Source organism: Ambystoma mexicanum, chromosome 6p, assembly GCF_040938575.1.
Source record: "Ambystoma mexicanum isolate Mex_15411 chromosome 6p, UKY_AmexF1_1, whole genome shotgun sequence".
In the NCBI taxonomy this organism is placed as follows: Eukaryota; Metazoa; Chordata; class Amphibia; order Caudata; family Ambystomatidae; genus Ambystoma; species Ambystoma mexicanum.
The window spans coordinates 483,482,736-483,503,588 of NC_090935.1; the positions used below are offsets into that span (position 1 = coordinate 483,482,736).

The following is a 20,853-nucleotide window of genomic DNA, read 5'->3' on the forward strand; positions in this document are numbered from 1 at the left end:
CACCCATGGAGAGCGGCGAGAGAGAAGGATGGAGCAGAGGTCCCAACGAGAAGGATGTCAGTCTTACTGGCATTAAGGCATAGATCGTTAACAGTGCATCATGCCTGAATAGCAGTTATACAGTCGAGAATGAGAGAGGAAGAAGAGGCAGTGGAGGGAAGCTTGAAGGAGAGCTGCTTGTCATCCGCATTACAATGGAAGTGAGGAGAGAAGGTGGAGATCAAGTGGGCCAGAGGGGCAAGGTAGATGCTGAAGAACACCAGCAAACTGATAGAGCCCTGATGGATGCCATAGGTGGCAAGTGTGGTGGAGGAGAAAAAAAGGGCCAAGTTGAACCTAGGAAGGAGGTCAACCAGTCCAGCGCCAGGCCCTTGATGCCAAGGGTATCATGGATTCGGTATATAAGGGTAGCATAATTGACCGTATCGAAGGCAGCAGAAATATCGAGAAGGATAAGAATGGAAGGAGAGTTGGAATCGAGATTTGAGAGCGGGTGTTCAGGAGAGCAGTTTCTGTGCCTCTAGCTGCTCTGAAGCCAGACTGGTGGTTGTGGAGACAACCAACAGATTCAGTGTAGTGGATCAGTTGGGTGATAACCAACTCCTCCAAGAGTTTGCACAGTAAGAGGGGGGGGTCATGGAGATAGGATGGTAGTTAGCCAGGCAGGAACGGTCGGCAGAAGGTTTTTGAAGAAGAGGGTGCACAATGGGGTGCTTGACGGGCAGTCGAAAGGAGTCATTGGCAAAGGAGTGATTGCAGAAATCAGCCAAGGCTGGAGCAAGGGTTGCAATGTTGTCCTTAATACTTCTGGAGGAGCAGGGGAGCACCTGTTTGAATATGACTTTCATAGAGAGGACTTGTTTAGAGAGACCTCAACCAGTGCTATGGGCGAGAAGGAGGAGAGCAGGAGGGAAGGGGAGAGGGAGGCCCGAGAGCGGGTGAGGGGGGGAGAAGAGGAGTGAGGACAGGATGTCCTGAGTTTGGGTTTTATTTATTTATTGAGCATTTATAAGGCACACTGTACATCCAAAAGTGTTTCTAGGTGCCACAAAGCAATAATGGGGGATGGAGAGACAGAGGATAGAACACAACAATAACAGTCCTACTAAGCTTTGTGACATTCAGATTGTTTAAGTGCACAAGTGCAGGAGGGTATGGGAGTGGTGGGGAGGAGGCGGGGGTCCCCCCCACCCGAGGCCCAGGGAACGACAGGGGAGGACCACTGTCTAAGTGCGAGGGAGGGGTGGACCAGGCTCAGGGAGTACGGGGGTTTGCACGTGCCCCAGGTTGGCCCGGGAAGGGGCCCAGGAGGGCAGTGCTGGTGAAGACTGGTCAAGGAGGGTCGCGCGCTCTGTGTGATTCTTAAGTGAACCTGGCCACCAGTCACAGCGGCTGTGGGGGGGCAATTAGCGAGGGGGAGAGGGAAGGAGTTGGAGAAGAGTCTTGAGAAGCTTCCGAAACTTAAGGAGATGTGGCTCAAGTCTAAGAGGGGCAGGGAGGCAATTCCAGAGGGAGGCACGTGCCGAGGAGTGGGAGATCTACCCCACCCCCCACTATGCTTGGAAAACATCTGACTTGCAGAGAGTTGGAGCTAGAGGACCGAAGGTGGTATTAGGGAGACGGAGTTGGATGAAGAGGGGTACCAGAATACCTTGTGGATGATACAGAGGGTCTTGATTTTGATCATTGCAGCCACCAGGAGCCAATGGAGAGATTTTAGGGCTGGAGAGAAGCGGTCCCTGGGCTTGAGGCGAAGGATAAGTCATGCATCCTATTCTGGAATAGTTGAAGGGGGCAAAGAGTGGAAAGAGGTAGACTGAGGAAGAGGATATTACAGTAGTCCAGCCTAGAGAGAACAAGAGCTCTAGAGACCTGGGCCTCATCACAAGTCCGCAGGTAACCCATAAAAACGGCAGTAACGGTAATAGCGCTGCCAATACTGCTCTGCCGGATCATGAGCCGGCGCAAATACCGCCGACTGTAAAAGCGGCCGGCGATAGCCGACGCTAATACAGCCACCGACACGAGGCACAAACACAGCCGCATCACAAATCCAACCTCTGCAGTATTCGCGCAGGAAATCGACGCAAATACCGCCGAAAACACGGCGCAGTTACCTCCAGCATCCAGCTGGAGGTAAATGAACACAGGTGCCTGAAATTAAGCCACAGGTGATCTGAATCCACCCCAGAGGGCTACATAAGGCACATCCCTACCCCAAACACTGTTTCCAACACCATGCTGCTATTAGCCACTGTGAGCTGGGAGAGGTAGCTGCTCATGCTAGAGGCAGGACAACCAGGCCAGGGCACAGGGAGTACAGGGTGGAGGGTGGTTGCATAGTGGGGAGGAGGAGAGCCCAAGGAAGGCCTGCACTGATCCCAAGGGTTAGGCCCTCACCAACAGCCAGTTGGTCACCCTGTACCGCCTCAACAGAGACCATAAACGAGCTACTCACCACAATACAGGAAGACAGAGGGAGCAAGATCAATATCCAGACAGCTGTGACCCCACTGCTGAAGCTAGTGTCCGTCCTACAATTTCTTGGAACTGGCACCTTCCAGCACTCTGTTGCAATGATGCATGCAATTTTGCGCAGTGTTGGGTCAGGTGCATGAAGCCCTCCTGCGGCAAGTGCAACGTCACATCTCACTGCCTACCACCCCAGCCCAGCTCAATGCCATGAAGGCACAGTTCTATGCCATTGCCCAAATGCAAAATATTATTGCTACCCTGGACTGCATCCATGTTGCACTGGTGGCAGCCCAGGCACACGAATCAGTGTACCGAAAATGCAAGCACTACCACTCCCTGAATGTGCATGTTACCTGCAACCCCAACCTGTACATCACCCTCTGCTGTGCCCGCTACCCTGGTTCCAGCCACAATGCCATGGGGGGAGGGGGTGAATGACTACACAAAGGCAGGCACGACAAGTGAATGCAAAAATATGTACCTCCTTCACCTCCTCCCGCACCAACATCACATTCCAGACCATGGAGCATGCACAGGTCAGACTTACCTGCATGGAGAAGCAATAATACACATACAGTAGCAACCATCTACACTGACATGACTACAGGTACCACAATGCAACATGCACTTACCAAATCAACACAAAATAGTCCATAGGCGCCCCTATGCGAGAACGAACACGGCCCATTGACCTGTTCTTTGGGAAGGTACCCAATCTACAGTCCGCAACCACACTTTAGCTCACTGCACCTTAAATAGATGGGAAATATCCATTTGCATATCAGTCTTTGTCCCGCCCACATGGGCTGTCCAGCACCGAAATGCTATGGCAACCCCATACATGTGTTTCAGCCTTGTTGGGGTTCATCAGTGAGGTGGAGCTATTAGATTTTGAAGGATTAACCTTCAGTTTATTTTGTATAGTATATTAGTTCTGAGAGTTAATTACCATCCCGTTGGCTTCCATCCCAATGCCCCTCCTGAATCCAGTTTCAAAATTTGACAACACTTTACACTGATTTATCTGAGTTTCCAACTCTTGGAGCACACAAACCGAGAAAACCTTGCTGTCAGCATCCAGGAGGGTGATTGTGCAACAACTACGAGGGTCCTGACGATCCCCCTTCTTATAAATTGGAACTATATGCAATGTCCTCCAAGAGAGACAGAATTCTTGTTCTCAAAATACCTTTAAATAGAAAAAAGCACTCGGGCCTAGAGGTTGGGGGCCATTTGAATTATTTTGTTACATAAGTCATAAGCTAGAGTTTGAGGCCAAACAGATATTCCACTGGATGTATTCACAGGAGATCTCTATGCTCCATTCCCCCTTGCTGATTTAGCACATCACCTAACCATCTCGTTGCAACTGTACATATTTATGTGCCCTTAGCCAATTTTTAGATGTAATTTCTCCTGTTTTTGTTTCCAATCAGGGACACTTGTACCAAGGATTCTAGATTCTCCTCCCACACTTTCCTAATTCTCTGCCTCACCTGTTTCTTAATTTCCTGTATTTGATTTCGTCCCACCAAGCGAGTAGCACCAACTGCAATGTTTATCCCTTTTCGAAAGGAAGTTAGGAACGTTTATTACTGACAGTTTCCATCACAACGATGTTGATTGCCAGAAACCTTCAGTCAGCGTACTCATCAATTCCATTTTTGTGATATTCCAGGATACCTTACTCATTTGATGATTAACCTCTAGGTTTTTACGAAAGGATATTTCATATTTTTAAAATGTTTTCTTCAAACTAGCTACCACTAGCATACGCTTCACGCACTTCAAATCTCACACACGAATGGAAGAGGGATTCCGACAATACTACATAGTCAATCCAAGATTTCTGGTAATTTCCACGGCACGTTGGGAGACTAGGGATATCCCAGCACACTTGTCCATTCAGGTTTATACAAACACCAATATATATTTCGGAGAACATTGCGAAGGCACGAATGAAAACGGAGATCACAGTGAACAATAGTGACCATTGCATGATATCAATGAGATGGCTAAAGCAAAACCTATACCAAGAGAAAACTACACTCCCTGCCAAGGAACTGAATGCTAAAGCCACAAGACTGAGACTTAAGCCAGTTGATGTACTAGGTCTAAACCAGACTTATCGGGAAACAGGAAAAAAAGATTTGGAGAAAATAAATTACGAGTGGTTATTCGAACCACATTATCAACCGCAAAAAGATCATAAAAAACAGCAGCTGCTTCATACTCATAGTTATGATCCGCTGATTGCAATGAAAAAAAGGGAGCTAGAAAAACTATGCAGAGATCTTAATAAGTTAAGATCTAAAGAATCGCAGCTTGCAATTCACACAGCCAAACAAAAGTATCGGAATTGGATAAAATCACATAAAAGCTGCATGTTACAACACGACTCAGAGCAAATGCTAGCATGCCTTAATAATCGTAACACCTGAGAATTATCAAGTTTATTAAACCCAACACAATGTGTCCAACATTGAAGGATACAAAATGTTACCGAAGCCCGTTGGCGGGAACATTTTACTGCTCTATACAAGGATACCCCCGAATTCACAATTCAACTGAAAATGAATAAATGGCAAATCACAATAAGCAGACAACAAATTCTACAAATAATCATGAAATTGAATAATTCACAAGCACCAGGGCCAGACGGCCTTACAAACGCACAAATCAAAGCTTCAGAGATATGGGCGGACATGATATTACAAATTATCACATTGATTAATCATTTGAACCAAATACCCTCAACTTGGAAACTAGCGGTCCTGATTCCAATCTTTAAACAAGGAGACAAAGAGTTCCACAAATTACAGGCCCATTGCATTATTAGAACCTCTGGGAAAAATATTTGCTACCATCTTATTGAGGGCATTAACGGAATGGGCCACGGAAAATAAACGTATTGTGACCCGACAAACTGGTTTTGTCCGTGCAGTCGGCACAAACTTCAATCTATTCCTTCTGAACCTTGTAAAACATGAAGCAAAATCCTCAAACCAACGGGTCTGGATAGCTCCTGTGGACCTACACCTGGCTTTCGACTGTGTGAACCGACAATTGTTATGGAACAAATTGGAAAAGTGGAACTGCCCTCCTCATATATTGCAACCAATAAGGCTACTCTATTCTTCAACAAAAATACGAGTAAGGTTAAATGAAGATGGGCAAATGAGCGCTTATATTGAGACCTGGAACGGGCTGAAACAGGGGTGCCCACTCGCAGCCACCCTTTTCAATCTATTTACATCAGATCTTCCATGTGAAATGAAGTCGGATAGAATATATCCCCCAAAAATAAACTCAGTAAAGATACCAATAATGACATTTTTCTAATCAAAACCTGCTCCTATAAATGCTAGAGCTTTGTTAAAATGGAGACAACAAATATTACTAGCATTAAGAAATGAAGATATAACAGAAGAAATGCTACAAATGAGGCCCCAATATGCCAAGAAACAAGTAATGTATAATGACTGGATAAACACAAATGAATTCATAACCCGATATAAAGAAAATCAGACAAGTAAAACAGAAACCAGAGCTATCTATGATTTGCCACCATACCTGTTTATATTCCCCGATAAAGACATAAGAAGGTTTTTCTTGAAATTACAGCTGAACATATTACTCACAAGAGAAAGATTAGTAAGAACTAAACAGCAAGTAAACAAAGAAATCTCTTGTCGGATATGCAAAAAAATCAGTTGGATACAGAAAGTTTGTATCATCTCATGATGTTGTGTCCTCCTCTTGACCAAGAAAGAAATGTATGTCGATCCTACTTTGAGAGCGCACATAAGACAATGCGCTTGGATCAACGATGGGCCTGGATATTCTCAGGGACTGAGAAACAGATGATCTACATCATTTTTGGAAGAAGATTGTTGATAGAATTGAAAATGTGATTTGATCGAAATGTGCAACATAAATGTAAGATGTTTGATAGATAAAGTGAAAAGTTTATTTTAAACTGAAACATTTAAAATAAAAAAATAAAAACAAACACCAATCAACACAGAATTCCAACCATTTTTTCCATACTTCTCCAGCTTAGAATTATACTCTGAATCACTATTTCTGTCCTCACTCTGGCATTCAGCTGAGGCCAAACACCTGGAATTCAAACCCCCTGCTAAAACAATTTCCGTGCCTGGGAACTCGACCTTAAATTTTTCGTCAAGTTCCCCCACCTTCTCCAAGAAAACCATTACATCCGAATGCATGGGATGCCAATATATATTAATCAGCAATATTCTTTCCCTTATTCGATCTCCACAGGCGAGCTCAACCTCACCTACTAGAACACCTCTTACATCCACTGAAATAAGCTTTCCCGTAAACTCCATGTTATGCTTCAGGGCTATGCATTGTTCGCCCGAAGGCCTACCACCATTTAATAGCATTGCCGATTGCTGGAAAATATGGGCGTACCAGGTACGTTTTTTGTTGCACAGGTTTCTTGCAGAAAGATCATCGTATTATCTCTCAAGACCTCACAAAAGCTTGGGGTCCTGGGTAAGCTTACCAAAGCCCCTGGCATTCCAGAAAGCAAAAGTTAGGCTTTGGGACTCATCCTCCTTTTCAAAGAGCATATGTGCGCCTACACAAGAGTCTGGCCCTTTATTAGGGATACCTTTTATTTAAGAGGCACGCTGGGAGCCATTCCCAGCTTTGCTGTTGTTTTGGAACCATCACCTTATAGTCTAAGAAATTTACTCTTCTCTTTCCAACCTTGTCAGATCTCATCACAAACAGGTTTCCTTCTAGTTGCAATCCATCCTTTTTACACCAGTCATCCTTCCCATCAAATTATTTTCCAGATGCTAAACAAAATCATTAGTACACAGGCGACAAAGCCCAACAGGCTAAAACATCCTACTTCTTCCATCAAAATTGAATAGACTGCCCTAGATGGAACTTTTAATCATTCTAGTATCGGTCCTCTCGACATCAAAGAATCTCTCACCTTCCACGCTTCTAAACTCCTAATCTCCTCCCTTATTTTCACCCGCCTCTACGACTTTTCCTCTCTTCTCTTTGGACTCCCTGTCTCTCACCTGACTCCCCTAAAATCCATCTATCACTCCTCTATCCGTACTCCATGTCTTCTTGGCCCTCAAGACTATTTCTCCCTCACTTTCTCAACTTGGCTGGCTTCCCTTCCTCTCACAATTGAAATTTCAATTCCTCTGCCTTGTCTACAAATCTTTCCATGACCTCGCCCCCCTATCTTTCTTCCCTCCTCTCATTTTACTCTCCCTCCCACTCTCTCCGCTCTGCCGATGTCTACCTTCTCACTGTACCCCCAGCCCCTTGTGCCTCCTCACGCTTATGCTCCTTCGACTCTTGGCCCCCCTCCACTGGAACTCCCTACCTCTCTCCATCCGCTCCACCCCCACCTACTTATCCTTCCGCTCCTCCCTGAAAGCCCTTCTCCACTCCCCCCTGACTCTCCTTCCCTACCTCTCTCCCCCTCAAACCCTGTGGCCCTTTCCTTCCTCTCCCAGCCCCTTGTGCCTCCTCATGCTTCCGCTCCTTCCTACTCTTGGCCCCCCTCCACTAACTCCCTACCTCTCTCTATTCGGTCCACCCCCACCTACTCATCTTTCCGCTCCTCCCTGAAAGCCCTTCTTCTCCACTCCCCCCTTGACTCTCCTCCCTCAAACCCCCTGCCCCCCCTTCCCCTCCTCTTCCTCCCGCTGACCTCAAATTGGATACTGAAACCACCTGGGACATAGGAGGTCACCTGGGGGCTCCCCCTCCCCTTCTCCTCCCTCCTTCCCCCTTCCTCCCACTCCCGCCGACCTCAAATCAGACATTGAAACCCCCTTCACCTACCTCCTCTCCCCTCCCCCCCTCCCCCTCATACCCTCTTTTTGAGTACATTGCTCTACTTACTGTACCACTGGTTTGTTTCAGGTTTGTAAATATGCTTCTTTCATTATTGTACCTTGTTGTTATACTGTAAAGCGCTTTGGAGTAAAGCGCTATATAAACTCAATAAACAAACATCTAAATCGCTAAGGGAGATCAGGCATACATTTGTTATTTCCCCAAACAAAGGCAACATGTTAGAACGATTCAGAGTTAGGCTTTGAGAATTGTGAAGAATCCTGCAGATCCCTCACTGAAACCCGCCTAAAATCTCCTTACAGGTGGCATGGAGAAGGCAGACACTTCCTGGTGCCAACCCTGGGGGTGGTGTACTCCGGGAGGATCACCTGGGAGGAGATTGGGCCCAGGGTGGTGAGGCGATTCCATGGGTTGAGAGACAGTATTTTACCTCTGACAGGAAGACTATTCCCAATGTACCTAAAGTGGTTATGGCATATTGTAATTTCAATGTATCTGAACCTCATATTAGATTTAGGGGTGTGAACCCTAAAGTTATAAAATCAAAGCAAACTATACCAAAAGAAAGATCCTTTTTGTTATCTCAAACTAAATATCTTCCTCAATCCCAAGGGTACAATGTGAAGGATTATGGAAATGTTGTCTTCACTAAAACATCTTCCTCTGAAATAGCTAGTACTCACAGCCATTCTGTTAAAAATCTATCTACCCTTACAAATAATTTAGGAGTTGAAAAATCCAACTTTGTTGGAAGAACCTACAAGTCCAAGAATCTTCGAGGTACCGAAACGAGGAAGAGGGCAGAAGAGGCATGCAGATATAGTAGTTAATTGAGACTAGTAGCCATTGCGGTCCCCAGGCCATTAAGGCTAACAGCCCACACTTGAAGACAATCATTGAACCTGTGGGGTATTAAAGGCCCATGAGGAAAAGAGGAGTAGAAGGAGCTGGAACGAGAGCGGAAGGCTGGCTGTAGCAGGGGGAGCAGAGGAGTAGCAGGAAGCTGGCAAATCATGAGTATGTGGGAGTATAGAAGGGACACCGGAACGTGGAGACAGCAGATTTCAACGCAAGTTCTGAGAGAGTCCTGTCCTCCCAAATCCCAAAGTGCAGAGGCTTTGCAGCGGAAGATGTGCAGGAGGCTGTGTTTTCCCCCATGTGCGCCCTGTTACCGTGATTGCAGTTCTGTGAACTTGCAGGAGACCAATGCCAGAAGCAGAAGGCAAGCAGACGGTCTCAGGAGAAAAAGGAACTCCCAAATCAAGTGGGCGGACTGAAGACACCCGTGCTGGAGAAGCAGCCAAAAGCAGTGAAAGTGATAGAGGAAGTCAGGGGAACAGTGCAAACCACAAAACAAGTGTCAATGAAGATGATGAGTGAAACACAGCGTTCAAATACACTGTGCAAGCCTTGCCGGTAAGTGTAGCCAGCTCCTAAGTGACTAGAGTATTGCTTTATGCGAGTGAAAGAGGTTTGTTATATCCGAAGTCTCACTGACAATGGTAATGTAGCACTAGCGTATACTGTGAAAGATTGAACACTCGCGTGAGTAGTTTAAGCACGTTGTAAACCATTGTTGCAAAAATTAAGACTGTTGTTGTATAACAGAGTGGTTGCATATCCCTAATTGAGAAGAGGAGACGCTTTCTAAACCATTCCCGAATACTTAACGGTGACAATAACTGAGTTACAAGTTACAAAGAGTGAAAAACTACATGAAAGGGAGGTTGCCTGTGCCCAATTGTAATTCCCGAAGGAAGTCAGAACATCATCCGTTGCCGTTACATGGGAATACAAATCTTTATTCAAACTTAAACCTTGAAATTCACTTTAAAGAGAGGTCGTGTGTACGCAATTGTGTTTTTACTCGAAAAACTAAATCCTACACTGCATGCAGAAGTAACTATGTTTCCATTTCTAAGAAGTAAAGAGTTTAAACGATCGAGAAGAGCACGCATTACCCAAGCCAATAGGCATCCCCTTTTCATAGTGAAACCAGTCTTGCCAAGAGTTAAAGAGCCATCCAACTACACTGAAGTTGTTAACAGTTAAGTGGCCTAAAATACCAGTGTTCCATTGTTACCTGAAGGTCAGAGAGTGGCACCAAGGCTTCTTAGTAAATCTTTGGGCTGATAACTGGCAAAAGCATGCGAGTAAAGCTGGGGGTTGGGAGCTAATTGCTTGCGAAGAATATTCTGAAGTGAAACACAACCTGTGGTGCTAAAGACTACTGGAGAGGCAAAGAGGCTGCCCCTTGTGAGAAGTACCTTGCCTACCTGAAGAGGTTAAGGTGAATCTTGTTGAAGCCTAGCTAACAATTCAAAGTACTGAGCATGGAAGTAGTACTTCAACTACAGTGGTATACTAAGTTGTCAGCAGATGTCACATTGAAGTGGTTGGAAGCAGTAACGTAGTGTGGGATAAAGGTGACTGTTCTCATAGTACCAACAGTAGAAGTGTGGTTGTTGAAAATAGGAGCAGCAGCACAAAGAAGCATCCTGACAAATATACCAATGTAAAGTTGTAACTAAAGAGGTCTTAAAGAATTGTGTATTATTGACATTGAAGGGACACACGTGATGGACTATTAAGGGTCTCACACCTGAATATTGCCCCGTTTCTCACTGTCGCACATTCAAATATCAGGTCAGTCAATTTGTAATTGTTTTCATTTTTCCAAATTGTATGGATTCTGCCCAACTAGCCCTACGCTAGAAACTAAAAAACATGTGTGCCATTAAGTCAACTACATGTCATCTGCCTTTCAAATGAATGCTTTTCAATTTTATTCGTTTTACATGCAAAGCAGAACTATTTAAAAAGAGTTTGGCTCAGAATATTGCCAAAAATATATTGTGTTTACTGCTGTAATCACAATAAAATAATGTACCAAGGTGTCTCGGTGTATTCTCCAACACACTATAAATGAGTCTTGGAATTTTTGACTCCTTTCATAGTGCAGAGTATGTCTCCAACCTCTGTCTAGATTTTCAAGAGGAATGATGTACGGCCTGTTACCAGATTGCTGGTTCTTCTCTTCTTTTTCAGGTCGAAAGCCTACCAGTTTCAGTGGTGTTCAAGATGTAACACTTTCATAAGGGCTATAAAACACAGCACTCTGTAATGTGCTGTATCTGGAGTTATTAGCAACATCCCATTTGTCTTGTTTACAGGAGTCCCCACCCTCATCTTCAAATCCCCAATATCTTGGTCCGTGTGGACATGAAGACTTCCACTTAATGCTGGGTGCGTCCGGGTGGGCGCTTTAATTTATGCGTACGGGAAACCTCACAGTTTCATTTGCTATCTCATCATCATGCGAAACTGAGCTGCTATGCAGGCTTGCAGTAAGACTTCTGTGTGCTTATTGACATAGAACACATGAATTAGGCTTGATCTCACAGCAGGCACAGGTGGATTGGAGGCGCCTGCAACTTTTGAGAACTCTGTTACTTCCCCCAGATAACAATGTGCTGTATGAAATGCGTCTTGTACTGTTTCATAATACCTCTAGGGCTTTGAGTGGTTCCAATAGAGTTTAAAATTTTGAGTGAGTAGGATTTGTATCTTGAATAATGGTCTGCTCCAAGAAAAGGTCCCTGTTTGAGCACGATTGGAAATAGAAATTAATCTGTATTCTCTTCTGATTGAGTGCACACAATTAGATTATCTACGCACCCATCACTTTGGAAAATGTGCCCCATAGGAGTACCTCCTGAATACCAAATGGTGTTGTTTAAGGATTTTAAATAGTGGTGAATTGTTCCTAAACTTGCAGTTTTAAAGTTCTTAAATGTGTGCTATATTGATATGATTACTTTTAGGCTCAGGGTTTTATAGTAACTGATGTTTATTGATGTTTGCTTGAATGTAACGTATTAATTCAAATTTTATGAAATATTGTAATCATTGTGTATGTATTGTTTTTGGTCTTTTTGCAAAGATTACTTATTAATCATAAAGACCTTGAAGAATATTGCACCTTCTTTCGAACTGTGACAAACTACATTGGAGAAGAGAATCTACCATGACCAGGATTACCATTGGTGCCATTTCTTTTCTGGAAGTTGGAAGGGGACCCCATCATCCAGAAACAAAGATTTGTTACCTGTGGATTTTTGGTTTGATTAACTTTTTTGTTGACTTGGAACTATTAAGAGCCGGTTCAAAACCTCTCTTTTCCTTTGATGAACATTTTGAGTTTTGCATCCTGGGGAAGGAATATTCCCCAGGCAAGGAGAAGGTTATTCAGATTTATTGTTTATTATATTGTGTTGAAATATATTTTCTTTGTATGTTTGTTGATTAGTGTGAGGGCCAGTTTTCCATGCTGGAGAATGTCCCCTTAGTTTATACACTAGGCAGGGAATTCCTCAATAGAGTAGGGCAAGCAAGGCTTTTTTTCAAATACTGAGTTTAATAAAAGGTCATATTTTTAGAAATCTACAAGCAGTTGTCTGCCTCGCATTACTAGCCCCTCACAGATTGCTCTCCAATATTAAAAACAGTTATCGACCACCAAAACCTAAAAGACATTTGCGTTTAATTCCACCACCTCCAGCACTACACTGGGTGTTTGATACCACTTTCCCTGAACAGTCAGTACCAACATTATCTGAATCCTCACACCTACTCATTCCTTTATCTCTCGTTTGGCTGGTGTTCAACCCCAAGGGCTAAGCACCAAAACTCGGCCTCCCAGGCAGTGACACGGCATGTCCATTTTAGTGTAAACATTTTGCAGTTACCACAATGGTCTACTTTTTGAGGATAATTACTGGCACGACTACCGCACACATCTTACACATTTTCCATAGCCATAATCTGCTGTAAAACTGCACCAAATCCTATATTTATACTCTGCCCAGCAGGTCCAGCTAGAGCATAGTTGATCTTCCAGCCTCCTCAGAGTAAAAAATACCATTTGGTAATTCCCTAGCGAGGACACTTAATAAACAACCACATTTCCCATTCATTTGGGGAGGCCTTACAGACACTTGGTCCACGCACCAAAGCCCTACCACAAGTGGAGAGCTGAGTAATTAAACAGGGTTTACTCCTGCCAATTGAGGCTCCCCACATTGGGTGTATATATATCATGTTTTTCCACCCTACGCAACTCTTTGGGTTCTGTCACCGTACCACAACAAAGTGCCCTCACCCCAACATCACATGGGGTAGCAACTTCACTCTGTGGCAGTCAGTTTTTAGTGCACACTATTCACTTAATTTCCTCTCTTATTATGCCCCTGCTGAACATCACAATATTTTACCAAAGCCAGCCCTACCGGGGCCCCCTTGAGAGGCCTGATGGGTCCAAGAATCTGCCACACTTATTAAGGTCACCAAATGCAACACCTACACTTATTGTTTGCAATGCAACATCACACTTCAAAACCATACAATCCTCCACCACAATAGCCACTGGGTTTTCTGTTCAAATACTATCTTAAGATGTTACTTCCACATAGTTTCTTTATGAGTAAAAGAAAAGCAGCAATATTACACCCAACAACCCCATAAGAGGTATTTTCGTTGGCCTTTGTTGCATCATGCTCCATGAGATGTAATGAACAGCGACATTTCCAAGAGATCTACTCTGTCCAATTAGCCTTCCTCTTACGTGTCTCCTTTCCTTGTTTCACAGTTAAGGCTAAGGACGGTCCACTTTGGCATGGGGTGTTCAGTTTGATCCTCTTACAAACTTTGCAAGACATGACCCAGTTATTCGCAGTAGTATGTAAGTGAACAAACAGAAAAAAGGGTCAGAATATTCAATTGCCGCACCCAAGTAACTCAGAGGCTTACTTGTATACACTGTTGTTTTCTGGAAAGTCAATCTTCAAATTGAAGTTGCTCCTGGGTAAGCCGGCATTCACCCAGTCGAACGGACCCCAAGGGAGCACTTTCCCACCCCACTTCTCTGCTCTGCAAATTCTCTTTTAATCGCTCAGGTGAGGCCCAAAACTGCAGTGCTCCGCCTCCAATTAGGGAAATAGTCAGACTCTGGTCTCAGCCACGACAGACCACTTTCCCACTCCAAAATGTCCTATTTGCACAGCGGGTATTATGAAGGCTGTTGGCATGTCATCAAGTAACAGTCCCTGTCCCTCCCAGTTATGCAGATCTTCTCTGATCACCATCTACAAAGGTTGAATGCTTTAAGTACATGACCATTTGTATAGGTTACTGCTCATGACAACAGATTACATTTACACTAATTCAAGTGATGTCATTTCTGAAAATGTTTATTCACACCAAGAAAAAAGAAATCCAGAACTGGATAATATTGGGCTCAAGAAATACTACATCTGTTTCACAATGCATACAAGCATATCAGTTTGCATTTTGAACTTCTCTGTGCCCCGATTGCTTTTATGGCTTAGTAGGTTCCTGATGGGTCTATAGTTTGTAATATAGTGCCTGAGTGAAGGTACCTAGGTTTTGCGATATGGTGTATATCCATAATAGACAGTCGTCGTTTTGACAGAGACTTGAACAGGCTGACAGAGATGACATCACTGGAGTAGTTTACTGCTTTCATTGATTTGTCCATTTGGAGTTGCTTTGCTGCTTTTTTTCAAAAGGCATGGTAGTACTGTCCATATTTAATTTCTGATTAAAGAGGTTAAACTGGGCACATGCATCACCTGACTGATGGTTTTATGAATTGTGTTTTATTTCAGTTAGTTGATGAAGGCAGACCTAGCCCCAAACAGCAACATAACTCTATATAGTATCATGGGCACAGAGTTGTAGGCAGTGACAATTACAAAATTAACAAAAAGACTAGTCCCTATACCCTTCCACCCCTAAACAAATCCAAAAAATCATCCATCCCCAATTGGCTCAACAACTGAAAAGATGTGTTGGGATTGTCTCTAAAAAATATTTTTACCTACATTTAAAACATTGTGTAAGGTATTTGAGAGCAGGAACCCGACATTAGGAGAACCAGAGGTGGCCATGTATTCTTGATTACAGCCAGAGTGAGAGGATGGTTAAAATATATCCAGGAATTTCAGCTCATGTGGATATATCAAACTATGCTACGATTTAGATGCAGCTCATTTATTTTGACACTTCTAGACATCTTTGATTTGCAATCATCTTGTTTTTACTTTGGAAAGATATTTTTGTTAGTGTGCTACACACTATGCTGCATCCGTCCCAAACCAACCACCATACAATTATTTTCTAGTAACACTGCGGAAACAAAGGGACATTTGGCGTACCCTAAACATGACGGCGACTATAATGAAATTCATTGCTCACTTCACTAGTCCTAGTGATTATTTAAAGTGATGCATTTGCACTTTAAGACAACCAAACAAATACTTACTATAAATAAATTTGCCTGTGTTGAACAGGAAATTGGACATAAGCACCCAATAAACAATGGTGGCTCCAACTAGTGACACCAGAGAGAACAACAGGCTGGACCACTGGCCAAAGGAGCCAAAGTAGTACTTGCACACGTCTGGAAATTCCCAGCTTGAGGTGTCGATCATAGCTAAACATGGAAAAGGAAAAACACATTTTTTAGGCAGGGCTGATTACTAGGCACAGCATTTCATACACAGAGAGGCTTGCATCAGTTATCACCAACATGCCAGGTGGTACACAACAGGCAAAAATAAGGACCAATTACAAAATCAATACAAAAGTTTTCAGAGGCGAGTAGGATTATCAATTTCCCAGGAGAAGTGAAATGATGGGATGAAGTTGAATTATGTGCAACAGCACAAGAAAAGGTAGCCATTTGTGGAAAAAGGTGACGGTAAAGAAAGAAAAAAAGATAAAAGAAAACCACACAAGAGTTAAAGGCAAGAGGAGAGGAGGCTGTGGTGAGTAGTGTGTGGAACCATAAAAAGGGGGATTTGCAATGGAAATGCTCCTAGGGTGAGAAAGCTGTAAATTACAGCAAAGGGCAAACAAGTACATAGCAGTAGACAATTAAGGAGTCAAGCAGAGAAACGGACGTGGAAAAATAAATATGGGACATGCATTAACATCAATACAATCTTGGAAAGTCTCTTTGGCTCTCTTCATGCCTCCAGTGAGCCACATCGATGTAGTACTTGGCTGGTTTTGCATATTGCTTCTCATGTTCTTATTCGTCAAGGTCATGGCTTTACATTAACAGATGGTCCCACTATGAATGGTGGGAGAAAAGAGTGACCATGAGGGTAGGAGGTTCTGTGACCAGGTTGTGGGGAGGCTTTTCCTCAGGTGGACATCCTTATCCCTGGGAGGGGAGTCCCTCCCTATGAGGTCCTCCCCCATTGTTATCACCCCTAGGGGGACTATTGGGTAGCGGCCTCACCTTCTTAGCCTCATAGAAGAGGGCTCCCCTCTGGGGCTAACTGACGAGAACTGATGAATCATCACAGTAAACAGCATCTCTTGGCAGAGTTTGCACTTACAAAACCGAGTTTGTTAAATACAAATTGTACCACATCACTGAGTCTACGGAATTTCCGAATGAAACTTTCCTACGTTTACAAAATCAGTTCAAAGATATTATTGGTTTCACATTGGTGATGGGGGCTCTTTGATTTCGGACACTACAGTTCTCAGTTCAGATGATCCCATTTTTAGAGATTAACCATGATTGTGATCTTTGGTAAGAAATTGGTTTATAGATGTTCCTCGTCCCAGGCCAAAGAAGTGGAAATGCTGAAGCTAAAAGTGGGTGTTATAGATTTGCTTCCCACATTGCATTTTTCCCCCAAACTGGCTGCATACCTCCACTGGTCCAAAAAGACTAAGAACACCGTTTTGCTCTGTCCTGTCTCCTCCTCTCCCATTAATGGTGGCACCCGCTGGGAAGTACGTATGTATCTCTTTGACTCCTCTAGAGTCTTTATCAATATCTATCTAAATGGTACTGTCATGGTGCAAGGCCCTCAGGCTAACAACCTCCTCTTTGATAGGCAGTTCCCTCACCTCATCAACTTCCTCTTATCTCCAGCTGTCCCCTACTCTCTTCCTCTGGCTACCTTGCCCTCCTCCGCCTCCTCCTTTGTCCCATCTCAAGCTCCTTCCACACCTATGCAGGGCGTACCTACTATCTGTACCCCCTCCCTGGAAGGTCTTTAAGCCTGGCAACCTTCTTCATCTCGCCACTCTAATTTCTCGCTCGGCCGTTAAACACTCGTCTAACATCTGTCACCTCCTAGAAGAACTCGACCTTGATGTCCTCGGTCTCACCGAGACATGGCTCACAGCCAGCTCTATCATGAGTTTTGACACTCTCCTCCCAGACGGCTACAAGATCCTCTCAGCTCCCAGATCCAATCGGCCTGGAGGGGGTGTAGCCCTTATCTTCCCTGAGTGGGTCCCTGCCACTCTCATTCCCACTCAAGCATACTCCTCGTTTGAATGCCTAGTCTTCAGTCTCTCTCCTAGCCACTCTCTTACTGTTGCTACTCTCAACCGGCCCCCTGGTCAAATCACCTCTTTTCTCTGAGTGGGCTGACCTCTCCTCTTCCCTCTTGGCCTCCACCCCTCATCTTCTCCTCCTTGGTGACCTCAACATTCATCTTGATTCTACCTGTCCCTCATCTTCACTCTTTCGCAACCTCTGCGATTCACTCTCTGTCTCCATCCTTCCTTCCGGCCCGTTAGGCAGAAACCTGTGCAGTTCCCTTAGGGAACACTGCAAAAGGCTTAAGACTACAGGTGTTGGCAGTAAACCCAATTGGTAGCAGTCTGTACCGCCCAGATTTACCTGGTAGCTGTGGCTGAGCAGCCAGACTTCTCTCAAGAACAGTTATACAGTATGTAGAGTATACACAATAGGTACCAAAATACAGTAGCACAAGCAAACACTGACCAGAGCTTGGGTATAAAAGTATATAATTATTTATTTTAAAACACTTTGTAAAATACACTAACAGTAATATGGCAAGCAAGTTCAAACACAGTCACTATTAATATATATACATCCCTGATCGCTTATTGAAGAAGTCTTAGTTAAAACACCACTTATTTTCAGACAGAGGTGAGCGCTTAACTTAAGATGGCACTCCAATAAGTTAATTAAAAAGGGTGGGAAAAAGGTAGAATTCGGAACATACACAATACCAACACTTTAGGAGCACCAGAGCAAGTCAGAAAAGGCAGAAACCACTGAGGAGCAAGAAAGTCATAGGCCAGGCCCACTCTTGAAGAGAGCAAGGCGGAATGTGTCCAAGATCACACCGCTGAATAGTACTTTTAAAGAGTCATTGCAATGAGTTCAAAAAGGGTTGGCTCAAGTCAGGAAAAGTTATTAGTAGGTCCCAAGTCACCCCAGGATAGAAAGTCAAGGATTTACGGGACACCTTGAACAGTCTGTTGCAAGGGAGACCAGGCGGGACTCAGTACCTGAAATGGTGAGAAAGTTCCAGCGGGGGCAGTTGTTCCTGGCAGCGGGTGCAAGTCGGTGCTTCGTCCAGGGGAGGAGGGGATCTCAACGTAGAGGAAAGCTGGAGGTCGTTGCACTGCCAGGGAAGAAACCAGCCGCAGAGTTTTCCGGTTAAAAGGTACTACCCTTTTATTCACGGTAGTGGTGAAGCGTGGCTATCCGGCCACCGGGGTGCTTGGCACGGGCGATTCGACCACGAGACGATCCAGGAAGGCGAAAAAGAGGGCAAGCTGGTTATCCCCACCAGCTCAGAGGAAGAAGACTCTCCGGGATGAAGATCTTCTCTGTCGTTGGGAAGTGGTGAGACGGTTCAGCAGGGCTCCACCGGTGGTGTCGTCGTTGCAGGTCGGCTCAGCTTCTCCCTCTTCGGATTCTTTGGTCCTGTGGCGACTTCTGAAGTTCCAGTCCCCAAAGCCCTGCTTTTATGCAGAAAACCCCCATTCATCAGTCCTAGCTGCCACTCAAACATGCGAAGTGGTGAGCCGGGCGGCTCACCACTGAACCAATCACACAAGAGTGCGACTTGAGTTGCCGAGGCAACTCAGTCCAGGGTGCCTAAACCCCCCTCCCATACATCCTGTAGACCCAGACAGAGTGCCATTCTTGGTATGACTCTGACCTAGCAACACTTAAACGGAAGTGTAGGGCGACGGAAAGGAAATGGAGGGCTTCTTGCTCATCCTCTGACAAACTGGCTTGCCGCCTGCTCCAAAGGCAATACCGACTTGCTGTCCACACTAAGAAGAGAGTCCACATACAAGCATCTCTGTAGCATCTAACAACTCGGGCGAACTTTTCAAAATCTGCAAGGAGCTGGCCAACCCTACTGCAGTCTCCACCCCTCCTCTCTCCTCCAAGGATCTTTGCAATGCCCTTGCCTCTCACTTTATCTCTAAAACCCAGGACATCCTGTCCACCCTCTCCTCCCCTCTCCCTCCTCCTCCCTCTCCTTCTCAGCTACCCCTCATCCCCCTTTCTCCTCCTTTCCTCTTTTCTCCCCTGATGAGATATCTAGACAAGTCCGATCTATGAAAACCTCATCAAAACAGGTCCATCCCTGTTCCTCTAAAACCATTAAGGGCCACATTGACACCCTTGCTCCGGCCCTTGCTGATTTCTGCAACCTCTCCTTTTCCTCTGGCTCTTTCCCCACCCCTCTTAAACACTCCCTTGTGCATCCTCTCCTCAAGAAATCCACTGCTGATCCGTCATGTCCGGCAAACTACAGCTCAATTTCCATTACTCCCTTTTTGGGCAAGCTCCTGGAAAAGCTGCCCATCTCTCAGCTTAATCTCCATTCTGACTCTGCTGGCTCCCTCCATGAGTACCAATCTGGTTTTCAGAGCTGCCAGAAGTACGGAAACTGCTCTCCTGAACATCCATGAAAACCTGCTCTCCAACCTCGATTCTAACATTCCCTCTGTCCTCATCCTACTGGACCTCTCCTTTGCGTTTGACACGGCCAACCATACCACCCGGCTCAATCGTCTTCGTGACAACCTCGGTATCACTGATCAGGCTCTGGCCTGGTTGACCTCTTTTATCTCTGTTCGACCCTCCCAGGTACAACTTGGGTCCTTCCTATCTTCTATCTCCCTCTCCACATGTGGTGTTCCCCAGGGGTCAATAATCTCCCCCTGGCTTTTCAACCAATACCTGGCAACTCTCGTTTACTGCATCTCAATGTTCTGCTCAACTTTCCAGTGCTATGCTGACGACACCCAACTCATTTTCAGGCTTCCTTCAGCCGCCTCCTCCTCTCCTTCCCTCATCTCCGATTGTCTAATCGCCATTCAAAATTGGTGTGCCGCCAATGATCTATGTCTAAATGCCAACAAGACTGAGATCCTCCTTATTGGTACACCATCTCCATCATTTCCTCTCACTTTCTGGCCGGCCTCCCTTGGCCCTCCTCCCACCCCCACTTGCGCGGCTAAGAACATTGGGGGTTATCTTTGACTCTACACTTTCCTTCTCTGCACACATCTCTGATATCTCCAAAAAATCTAACTTTTTACTTCACCTCCTTAGAGGTACTATACCTTTCCTCTCCTTCCATCAAAAGCTCACTGTCTCCCAAGCTCAGATTCTTTCCAGACTGGATT

The 20,853-nt window shown here is 44.8% G+C and overlaps 1 protein-coding gene across 3 annotated transcripts in view; it reads right to left on the reverse strand.

Moving 5' to 3' along the window:
* Nucleotides 1-20,853, reverse strand: part of SLC38A9 (solute carrier family 38 member 9) — a 1,177,634-nt gene that overhangs the window by 750,727 nt on the left and 406,054 nt on the right. For all 3 annotated transcript variants that reach the window (XM_069627285.1, XM_069627284.1, XM_069627286.1), the window contains one exon: nucleotides 15,680-15,850. In XM_069627285.1, coding sequence (XP_069483386.1) covers nucleotides 15,680-15,850 — 171 coding nt within the window. The remainder of the gene's footprint in view (nucleotides 1-15,679; nucleotides 15,851-20,853) is intronic.